This window comes from Vicia villosa, unplaced genomic scaffold (assembly GCF_029867415.1).
Source record: "Vicia villosa cultivar HV-30 ecotype Madison, WI unplaced genomic scaffold, Vvil1.0 ctg.000146F_1_1, whole genome shotgun sequence".
NCBI classification, from domain to species: Eukaryota; Viridiplantae; Streptophyta; class Magnoliopsida; order Fabales; family Fabaceae; genus Vicia; species Vicia villosa.
The window spans coordinates 945,764-958,137 of record NW_026705038.1 but is presented as its reverse complement, the minus strand read 5'-3'; the positions used below and the strand labels follow the sequence as shown (position 1 = coordinate 958,137).

Below are 12,374 nucleotides of genomic sequence, written 5' to 3'. Positions count from 1 at the left end.
TGTTGCTTTATGGCAAGTCGAGTCGGTGTCCATTGCTCTGATACGTAGCACTCGGGGGGGATTAGTCGTTATTACTTGATTATTGTATGCCATGATGACACTTGTGTTAAGTTGAATACTAAAGGTGTTTATAAGTTTAAGTTGTGGGTGGTGAATGAAGTTTTGTTCCGAATGCTATGTATCTTTATTGAATGCAATATAAGTATGTTTGTTTGGTTAAGTCGCATTGGGACATCCCATCGTTTGATGAATATTTTTAAATGCACTCTGATTTTCGCTTATAATTGCGTGGTAGATTTGGGGTGTTACACACACACACGCACGCACGCACGCACGCGCGCGCGCACACACACACACACACACACATATATATATACATACATATATATCCTTTTTTTTTAAAACAATTTTTTGATATATAATAAATAAATAAATATCTATTTATTTATTTGGTTATTATTAAATAATTTCAATTATTTCAAATTGATTTTAATCTATTTAAATTAATTGTATAATTAAGCATTCTTTTTATAAATTGACAAAAATTTATTAAGATCTTATATTTAATCAAAACTTTTTTTTTCCGATTTAATTAATTAGGTTGAAAAACCAATAATTAATTAAATTGGTTATTTATTTTTATTTAATTCGTACTCTAATCAGGGTATATGAAGATCACACCTACACTAAAATTCTATCTTTGTTGTGCAGTTTTTCAGGGTTTGCATCAGGGTTTCCTCCGACTACGAACCATATCAAATCAAAAGCTAAGTCCTATTCTCTATTTATTTTAAATATTTATTTTATTTTGTCTCTTTTTATCAAATTAGGGTTAGCCCTAATGGTTATTGAATTGGTAATACACTCACTCTTTTCTGTTTATTTCTTCCTTTTCCAATTTTCAGGGTTAGCCAGCCGATCAAAGTTCGAATGTTCGGTAACCCTAGAATGCCTCTTTTTATATAATTTTATGGCTTTAAATTATTACTTATGCCAAACCCTGTTGGGGTTTAAATTTATTGTTTTTTTCCGCCCCATCCCCATGGTTATTTCTGTATCTGCTTCGAGGTTGTATTGTTTGGCCTTGAAGGCACTTAATACTGTTTATATTTATGCATGGTTAGTAATTCTAGGGAGTGATAACTCTGAACTGAATTAGAGTAATTTAATTACAAGATAACTTATTCTGAATTTAATCACGTGATTGTTGCACCCACGCACCTTTTATGGTACCCCTCTTGTTGCTTGTTGCCTTGTGTTTAATGAAGAATAGCCAAAGTTCCTCGAATACGAGGATACCTCAGCAATGTTGCCATCAGTTCATTCTTAAGGTCATAAGTCCCTAATGATGCTGCCTTCAATTCGCGAAATATGACCTCGTCCCTCGAAGTTGCCTACGAAGTGCTGAGGTATCCTCTGGTTGCCTAACGAAGATGGCTATTCTGATCCTTCCCTTAGACTACCTGCCTCTCTATGGCATGGGACAGTCTTATGGCGAACGATAATTCGACGACCCTTCAACCTCCAAATCAAAGGACTTCCTTACCCTTCTATGGTATGGATAGCCCTGAAAGGCTAAAAGAACATTTTTCATCTAACCAAGTAAATTGCCCCTAATTGCTTTGCTGTGGTTGAAAAAAATCTTTTTCTTACACTTTTTCATAAACCTTCAAGGCTACGCTCATTTACGAGCTAAAGTCCTTGTTTCTCTTCTTCTACATTTCTAAACTTTTGGTTTCAAAGAGCAAAGCAATTAAGAGCCCATGGAAAACCATGGATGCAAAGGGTGCCTTACACCTTCCCTTTGCATAAATTACCCCCCGAACTCAGTTTTTATTTAAAAGGTTTTTCCTGTTCTTTTAGCCTTTCTGATAATTTGGATAAAATAAAAGTCGGTGGCGACTCTTGCTAACCGTAACATTTCAAATAAAGTCAGTTCACCGTATTACACTATGTATCTATATGAAGGCAAATAAACCGTAATTGTTTTTGAATGACGAATATGTGATACCTCAAATGAACGTGTTTGAAATTTATACTCTGATTTTTCTGTATAATTTATCGGGTAGAATTGGGGTGTTACAAAAATTCCTTGAATAAAGGTCAACCAAGAGATAACACTTTGTTCAGACATTTCAGCAAATACCTTTTGTGCAGAGGACACCTAACCAAAATGTGCATAGAAATTTATCAAATAAATCAAAGATTGTATGTCACGGTCAACCATACTTTTCCATCGATTTCTATAACAGGCCAAAACCATTCACTTGAGATGCCAAACACAATTTATGGAGGTATATGTATATACTTGAAGCAATATTAAATGTATAGAAATTAAAATGGCAACCATACTGAAGAAAATAAGGAATCTGACCAAGAGCCTAGGCATAACAAGAAATGGAGATACAATAGAAAATCTGATCAGGTGGTTTTGGCGGCGGAGGAAAAGCTCTGTTTGCAGTCCAAGACTCTTGCAAGTTAATATATCTTCCAGGGTCGAATAAAGGAACTAAGTGTTGGGGGTGATGTTATGGAGGTAGTTTTCACAATCGCTTTCATCGATGGCACAAAGAACACTATAGGGAATGTCGCGAGTTTAAAGTAAGAGGAACGACCCAGAACAGAAACAAAGAAAATAAAATTGAAGTTGAATCACAGATATTTACCCTTGCAGACTGTAGTAATAGGGTCTTTTTGTTTTCCTATGACCATCAGAATAATGTCTTGACCTGTTGTTATGAGCTCATATGTTTGGATTGTGTTGTTTCTATCTTAATTTTCTAGCTCGATGAACAAAGGTCTAGTCATTGTTGAATGAGTTTTCGGCCAAAATGGGAGATTCAACACTGAAATCTTTAATCGGCAATGACAAATCCAGATGTGAAACAACATGTGAAGAAGAAAATTAGTTTGAATAATTGATTCTTTTGTCCACCACTATTACATTGAACCAACTATTGTGGTTCACACTCCACGTCCTCTTCATCATCTAGTAAAGGCAGAATTACCCGCCACTCGGGTTTAAATTGCCATATAAATATTGTTGTAAATGTATCCTAATTTACTTGTGGACGGCGAGCATACTAACAGAGCCACCATGTGAGAGTCAAACTTTTCATGGAAAATCCAACCACCGTCTTCTTCGATGTCTCTGGTGTAAGCCATTGCTTGAAGTATTTCTCGGTGCAAAGCGCCCACCAATAGGCATTAATTTCACCATCAAACACCATTATCACCATTTTTAATTAGAGAGAGAGATATGAAATCAAAAATATTATGATAGGGAAAACATAATAACTCAAAATAGAGTAGATAAGCCTCCTAAAAAGAAAATTAAAAGAAAAGACTAATTTCTCATTTTTCATCATAATTGCATAAGCCAATACAAGGTTATATAGGGATCTCCATAATATAATTGATAACCTAAAGAGTAAAATAATAAAAACGCTAACAAACTTATTCTAGAATGTAGATGATCATCACTTCATTCAATTTTGGATTTGACACTAAGTTGGACCTTTAGGATCATAACAAAAGTACCCTTTTATTTTAAAATGAATTATTCATTTGATCAATTCACATTATTAAAAAAAAATATATTAATGAAAAGATAAATAATACTTTTACTAAAACACTTATATTCTAAATTATTAATCAAATTGGTATATTTATAGTACACTGTTTATCAAGAATAATTATTCAAAATTTGAATGATTAATTGATTTTTAGGATTCTGTCCCCCATCATCAATTATTAAAGAACTTGACTGAAAAAGCATCCAATCCCTTCCCACCATTTGTTTCTTTTGTTAAAAACCCTTAAATTCAATAATCGCATATACTTCATTTCTGGCTTATTTTCTAAAGTGCTTAATTTAGTGTAGCACTCTATTAATTCATAAAGAAAAATAAATATCATGAAAAATATCATGATAGAGTAAGAATAACAAACTAATCAAAATATCCTTAAAGGAATCTGAAACTCTTAAATAATATTTAGGCCCATTTGGCCAATAAAGACATGCAACCTGAACCTAAAAGAAGTGAAATATTTGCTCCTATTTGAATCTTCAAATTATTTTGCAATCTTGGACTCATGAAATCTGCAGCTAATAGGTCAACTAATGCCATGTAAATCAAAATTCCAGCAGAGGCAGAATTTAGAACTCCTACAACTATTAGAGAAGTTGGACTATTCTCTTTGTATCCACTTGATACTGCCATCCCAACTGCTATCCCAATTGGTGTTGTTAGGGAGAAAAATGTAGCCATAATTGCGGTAGATCTTGACTCGAATTTCGCCTGCACAAATTAGGTGAAATTCGTTAAAAAATGGTCGGCCAGATTCTTCTTAATCATCAGATAAATTCATTGAAAATGATCGGTCAAATTCTCAGTAATCATTTGATAAAAATTCATTCAAAATTATTAATATAATTATCCCTAATCATCTGACAAATTCATTAAAAATGGTTAGTCAGATTTTTCTAATTATATGATAAATTAATTAAAAATGGTTAGTAGAATATTTCATAATTATCTGATAAATTCATAGAAAATGATCACTCGAAGTCCCTCTAATTATATGAAAAATTCATTAAAATCTAATTATATGAAAAATTCATTAAAAATGGATAGTCGAATTTTCCTTAATCTTCTGATAAATGCGATCAGTCTAATTCTCCCTAATCATATGATAAATTCATTAAAAATGATTAGTCGAATTCTTCATAATCATTTGATAAATTCATTAAAAATGATTAATCGGATTTTCCCTAATTGTCATATGACAATTTCATTTTTTTTATCAGAATCTGAAAAGGTTACAATTCAATTCACTAGTGACTTTTTCGTCTTTCTCTGCTCATGAGGTAAAAGAAATTTTGATTTCTTTTGTAAATTTGTACTATTGAATAGTTGAAGATGTTGTCATAATGGCAACACTTTGAAGCCTACTTTCCAAACTACTTATAAAACATTCACACGCAACTCACTTTTTCTTGTACTTGAAACCTTTTCCATTTTAACAAAGTTTAATTCTAACTCCATTTCTTCACTACTTTCATAACACCTTATATAATTTCATGATGCAACAATGAAGAAGACTTGTAACCATTGAAAGTAAATTTAAATTGAAAATATAATCCCAACTCAAAAGAGATTCTGATTTTTACCAAAAAAAATATCATTAAGATTCTCATCTTCGTCCTATAACGCAATCGACAATTTAAAAAAATAACATTAAAATTAAACGAATAATTCGTCCTATTATATTGTCTAATTCAGTTCTGACCGTTCATATTATATAATTGTGTTTAATACGTAATTAGAGAATAATTCGAACATATTGGTTAAGAATTAAAATACCTGAGATATGCAACCACCAAGTCCCATTCCTTCAAAAAATTGATGAAAAGACAAGGCCACTAGGAGAGGCTTTATGGTATCAATGCTTTGTGAAGTTCCTAAAGACATTCCAATAATCACTGAATGGACCACAATTCCTAGCTCCAACACCTTACACATGAAAAAAAGACCAAATTGAATAATAATTAGGCACAAAAATAAAATTTATATAATTAAAAATTACATAAATTTGATTAAAATTTAGACAATATTTATAACTTTTAGCAACGGTTTTATTAATCTTACTTGTGATATAATCCGTTGCCGAATTAATTCAGATGATATTGCATCTTGAGAAGAGTTAGTTGATCCATGAGTATGACCATGAGTAGCATGTGTATGAACATGTATATGACCAACATGTTCATCACCCATTTCTACATCTTCATGAGAAACTTGTTTGGAAGGATTTTTAAAATGCCTCCTTTGATAAAAACTCGAAGCAAACGAATCGACCATCAAAGTTCCGATGGACGACAACATAGCAACAAGTCCGGCGAGTGGAAAATCCCCCCAAGGTTTTTCCTCAATACAAGGCGAATTCAAACTCTCGAATGCTTCGGGAAGTATATGAATGAAACCGGTCGCCAGAATTACCCCGGCCGCGAAGGCTTTAATCATGAAAAATATGTCATTTTTAGGGCTTAGAATTGGAATTCTTTTGCTTAGTAATGGTAAGCTTACACCAAGAGCACCACAAACAAGGATGGAAGCAATTGAACCAAGTTTGTAATGAAAGGCTAGTTTGTTATTTTCTTTGTTTGGTTGTGTTTCACAAGTAGATGAATCACATGAAACAAGTGTTGGGAGGAAAACAATGACATAAAAAAATAATAGCTTGAAGATAGAAGTGAGAAAACTCATCATTTTGATGAATTTGAGAATTGGATATTAGAAATGAGAGTTAAGTGAGGAAGAGAAAAGAGGGTGAGAGTGTATGAGAAATGTTTATACTAAGATTGTTCATATTTAAAGGGTGTGGAAAAGTTTGTGTATTGAATTATTATTATCTTATTGGGATCAAAGATTTACTATCTATAAAAAAAGGTCAAAAGGGAAGAAAATAGAAGCCACTCTTAGAGGCTGAAATCGTGAGCATCTTAAACAGCCTATTACACCCCCCCATATCAAGCTAAGCAGGTTAGATACCTTTTCAATATTTTAGTTAAACAAATGCTTTTTTGGTAGGAAGAAAATAGACATTTTTTTAAAGTTTATTTAATTGCATAATTTTATTTATTAATTGCATTTGTTTTCTATTAATTATTTATCCATTTTTTCTTTTTAATATGAATAGAGTATTCTCAACGTATAACAACAAAGAATAGAATCCTTTGAGTTCAATAGGATTATTATAATGAACACCAAAAAATTTAACCCTATTGCATTTCTAGGTTTAAATTTGAACTTAAGACATCTAGGTATATCGACGGATATTTTTTTGTCTTAAGTATTTTTAAATTTCATTTATTATCTTAAATGTTCTTAAATTTAGGATGGGTTGATGTGCATAAGGTATATCCTTATGCACGGTGTATAAATACTTAAATATTGTTTATATTACTTAAAGTATTATATTTATTACTCAAACTAATATACAGATTATTCAAAATAGTATAAATATTACTCAGAACAATAAATATATTACTCAAAATAGTTAAAATTTGATATTACTCTGAATGATGTAAATATTACTCAGAATAGTGTACTCATTACTCACAATTAATAATTACTCATAATTAATAGATGTGTACAAATAATGCATATATTATTCATGGATTATGATATTATTACTCGTTTCTAACTAAAATATTATTCGGAACAATTTAAATATTACTCGTACGAAACTTATGCACCGTGCATAAGATATACCTTATGCACATCAAATCTGACCCCTTGAATTTTACTCATTATCTTAAATGCACTTATCTTAAACTTGTTGTATCTTTTTAAAAGGCTATATTTGGATATAGAATATAATGAGAATAGATGAAATAAAATGAAATAATTTTATGTTTTATTTCTAATTGATTTAAAAATATGCAACCAATAAAAATAATATTAGAAAGTTAGTTCAAAAACTACTTATATAGTTGGAAAGTTACTTAACTTACATTAGACATTTCTATACCATACATATGGTGGTACACACTTATAAGTGTGAGCTATCACCTCCGTGTATAGGTAATGTAACTTTTACCTATTCAATGTAATGAGAAATTACTTTCTTCTCCATTCTTTTGTGTTTATCATTCTTGAAGTCTCTGATCATAATATGGTATCATCGCATTGCACTTTAGTTTTTTTTCAATTCTTAATCTTCTTCATTACATCTTTCACAATCTTCTTCATCATTCTATGATTGTGTTCAATTTTTTCTGATTCATTCATCATGTCTCTACTTCTTCAACCTCCTATTTGTGTCTCTAAAGGAGATATTGATTTCGTTTATTACATTCATCCAAGTGAAGGTCCTAATTATGTTAAGCTTACACCTCTTTTGAATGGTTCTAACTACCTATATTGGTCAAGATCAATGCAAATAGCGCTTGGTGCTAAGAACAAGCTATCTTTTATTGATGGGTCCATTGAAGTTCTGGAACCTCTTGACCTAAATCGAGCAGCATGGGAGCGTTGCAACTATTTAGTTCATTCATGTCTTGCTCAAGCTATTGTTTTTTTAGAAAATGCTCTTGATATTTGAATAGATCTCAAAAAATGATTTATCAAAGTCGATATAATTTGAGTTTTAAATCTTCGAGTTGAGATCAACAATATGAAACAAGGTACCAAATTAATTCTTGATTCTTACACTAAAATGCATGGATTATGGAAAAAATTGAATTCACATAGACAAATGCAAACTTGTACTTGCATTTAACAATGCAAATGTGAAGCTATGCGTTCTGCAAGAAATTTTTGCACAAAAGGCCAAATCATTAAGTTTCTCACAAGTTTAAATAAGAATTTTTCTGTTATACGGACTCAAGTTTTTGTTATGGAACCTTTACCCTCCATTAACAAAATCTATTAGATGGTTATTCAAGAAGAAAGTAACAATATTGTTCTTTTACCTAAACTTGATAATAGCTCTCAAATTGAATAATCTAACACCTTTATCAATGCTTATGATGCAAGAAAGCTTCAAGATCGTGGTAAAAATCATATACATTCAGGATACAAGAAGGATCTAAAAAATTTTACTCACTGCAATAAAATTGGTCACAGTATGATACAGAAAGCATGGATTCTCTCCACACTTTGGCAAGAAACAAGTTTCAGCCAATTTTTACAACTCTAATGACATTTATGAGCATAATCAATCTATTGTTAGAGATGAAAGTTCAACAAACATCCAAGCTACTCTCAACTGATTAGCTTACTTCAACATTCAAATTTTATGCCTGTCTCTCAACCTACTAATGACTTGCCAATCGCAAACAAAATTTCTACTCATTCATATCACAAACCAAATGAGATCTCAGGTATTTCTTATGTATATAGCATAGCATGCTCTAATTATTCTGATTCCAGATTTTGTCTCATTGATTAAGGAGAAAATGATCATGTATGTTTCTCCTTACATCTTTTTCGTTCATATTACAAAATTAAACCAATTAATGTCTGCTTCCGAAATGGTTATTCTATGCTGGGAAAATATGCAGGCAGTGTCATATTTTCCCCTCATATATACATCACAAATATACTTTTCACTCATAATTTTTCAATAACTTAATTTCAATCTCAAAATTGTGTCAATCCCTTAATTGTACCCTACAATGTTTTTGACAAATAGTGCATCTTGCAGAACTTGAAATCTCAGAAGATGATATTTTTATCTAGTGAGATAGATGGTCTATACAAACTCTTGATTGATGGTGATGCTAAACCAACTAGATCCTTCATTCAAACCAACACAAACTCTTCATACCTCTCACCAAGCTTCTTCATCCTCTAGTATCAATAAAATGTGTATTATACATATGCATGTCATTTGGCATTTTAGATTAGGCCATTTATCTCATGAAAGATTATCTAAAATGTCTTAGTTGTACTCCAATATTCATCATAATAATAAAGTTGTTTTTGAAAATAGTCAGTTTGCTAGACCCGAGAAGTTACCTTATCATACTAGAGTTTCTAAAGCATCTCCAGCTTTTGAATCATTTCATTTTGAAAATTGGGGACCCTTAGATGTCAATTCAATTCATTATGGCCATAGATACTTTTTACTGTCATTGATGACTTTATCAGGTATGTTTGGATCATACTACCTAAATCCAAGGCTGAAGTCTCCACACATGTCAAAAACTTCATCACCCTCATCGAAAACTAATTCAAAACTTGTCCCAACTTAATAAGAACAAGAACAGATAATGGCCCAGAATTTCAAATCTCACATTTTATATGACTAAGGGAATTATACACCAAATAAGCGATCAAAATGCTAGATCCCTAGGTGGGATCCTTGCCAATCTAAGAGGCGATCAAAATGCTAGATCCCTAGGTGAGATCCTTGCCACCTAAGAGGCAATCAAAATGGTGGATCCCTAGGTGGAATCCTTGCCACCCTAATAGGCAATAAAAAATTACTAGAGAGCTTGATTTCTTCAAGGTTAAGAAACCCCGAGTGTTCCTAGCCACCATGATTAGTTGGGTGCACTTCCCATCATTGCATAGTGAGCCTGTTGTTTGCTATATTAAGCAATGCTAGTTGTCTGAAAGGTGACCCTAGCTGTCATACTTCATTGGGCGCACCACACATATCTTAGCGAGCAAACCCTTACTTCACCATGTAGTACTATAGCTTTGACATTCCATGTGTCCTTCTACACTTGCTAGGCGCACCTATGTTCAAGGCCCAAATAACCTTGCTTTCAAGGTTTTTTCTCTAGATTGGTCTATGCGTGTTAATTTGTGATTTTCCAGTCCTTTTTACATGGATTTAATTAATACATGCTAGGAAAGTCCAAACAAGTGTTATATCATTTTTCACAGACAAATTGGAGATTTTTATATTGGTTACTTGTAAATTAATTTAATAAGTGCCTATGTACTTTACATAAATTTAGCACTTATCAACTCTCCCCAACTTACCTTTTTGTTTATCCTTAAAAAAATTATTTTCAATTGGTTCATAAATATTTTGAATGCATGTTATATCGAAAGGTTGACTGACTCAGGTTAAGAATTTTTTGAAATTGAATAGATCAAATAATTAATTCACTTTCTCCAAAAAATATAGAAAAAAATGGGTTAATGTTTTTATGCTATGGTATTCTTTTCAAATGAAAGTTCATAATCATTGTCATCACTATCCATAAACTATAGCATAAAGATAAACCATTTTCTTTACCAAAGTAAGATTCAAAACATGTCTAAATTAACAGTTAATCATTCATCAGAATCAGGGTCTCACTAAGTATCTCTCATTGATTAGTATTTTCCTCAAAATTAGGTTGTGCATGAATATAGAAACACTCTGCATTTCATTTAAACCGTATCACAAAATATATCATCAGTCACGGATTCATAAGGTCTTTCTTTTGATTATAACATGAATGAACTTTACAAAAAATATTAGTTTTCCTTTGGATACAAAAACCTAAAGATAAGAGAGCATAAATGATCTCTTTCCAATGTTCTCTTTCTTTTATGTCCACTTTCTTACAACCACTTTCTTTTGTATGGTTGACTTTTGATTTTTGGATTGTTTATGTCAAAGCATTTTCTTTTTCTTTCATTTCATCAGTACTACTTGAATTTCCTTTTTCAAAACACTTCTTTTTTCTTCTTATCCACAACTTTTGTTTTTCAAATACCCTTGCTTTTATATGCTATCATATCCTTAGATAAGGTAGTGAACATTGTTTTTCTTTTAAATCGACTAAGGATTGTAAGATTTGAAAAGAAAAAAAATAATTTTAAGGCTCAAAGGGGTTTGTTAAAGGATTCACACCTTCACATGTTAGGCTTTTTAGGTCAAATAGTTTTCACTAAATTACAAACAATGCCTTGATCATATCCATGATTTTTAAACATCTTAAGTAATATCAAGACTGGTGCAAACTCTACATGGTAAGCATACGTGTCTACTCTCATTATTTATATTGAACATGAGGTTACACACATCTTACTTGGATATGCTAATGATTCTTGACTTATATCAACATATTTTTACTAAACAGTAGAAATATCAAACTTTGAATAAAGTAATTAATTCATAATTATTTTATATTTCATAGATACTCTGAACATTCATCATGAATGAAGTATTTAAAGAGAATAAAATCTTTTTTTATGTCATTTTTTCTTTGACCTTTTTTTATCAACCCTTTTGTGATTCCATGCATCTAGCCTTTTTATCATCATTGAATCATCTGTTGACAAACTTTCTTTTGGCAGTACTTTTTCAAAACAAATTTAGAAATTTACAACATCACTTAATTATGAAAATAATTTAACTTCAATAGGTATATGGTATTGGGTATTATCTTTGATCATCTCTGCATTCCACGCCCTCAAAAAACATTTGTATGTTCTTAGGAAATAAAACTATGAGTGAAATGCAGAGGTCTTAACCTAGCCCTAGCCTCCTCGCCTATCTAACTTTGTGCAACCCTTCTCTTTGGGCGCACATAAAGCTCAACTAGCAAGCACTCTACATTAGTGAAAAAACCTATTGCACTTGTGCCATTTTTTATACCAAGATTCATCATAATTCACAAGATAGAAGTAACATAAATTTAAATAAAGTGGTTGGAATGTGCATGGTATTTAGATAGACAATTACATAGAAATTCAAAAAAAAAAATGTGAATAGTATTCTAATGTTAAAGATTAGGTTTCCTCCCAATAAGTACTTATTTTACATCATTTTATCATTTTAGCTTGATACCTTTTTTCTTCAATGTATCATCCAAGGGCACGACATTGATGTTGTTGTCATTCTAACTAAGGTATGATTTT

The 12,374-nt window shown here is 31.4% G+C and overlaps 1 protein-coding gene across 1 annotated transcript; it reads right to left on the bottom strand.

Annotated features, from left to right (window-relative positions):
* Window positions 1-3,960: 3,960 nt before the first annotated feature.
* On the bottom strand, window positions 3,961-6,402 carry LOC131624627 (zinc transporter 1). The gene is made up of 3 exons (XM_058895572.1): window positions 5,652-6,402; window positions 5,367-5,516; window positions 3,961-4,301 (listed from the first exon to the last, which is right to left on the bottom strand). Exons 1-3 carry the CDS (start codon window positions 6,270-6,272, stop codon window positions 3,996-3,998), a joined length of 1,077 nt encoding a protein of 358 aa, XP_058751555.1. The 5' UTR covers window positions 6,273-6,402; the 3' UTR covers window positions 3,961-3,995.
* Window positions 6,403-12,374: the final 5,972 nt, after the last annotated feature.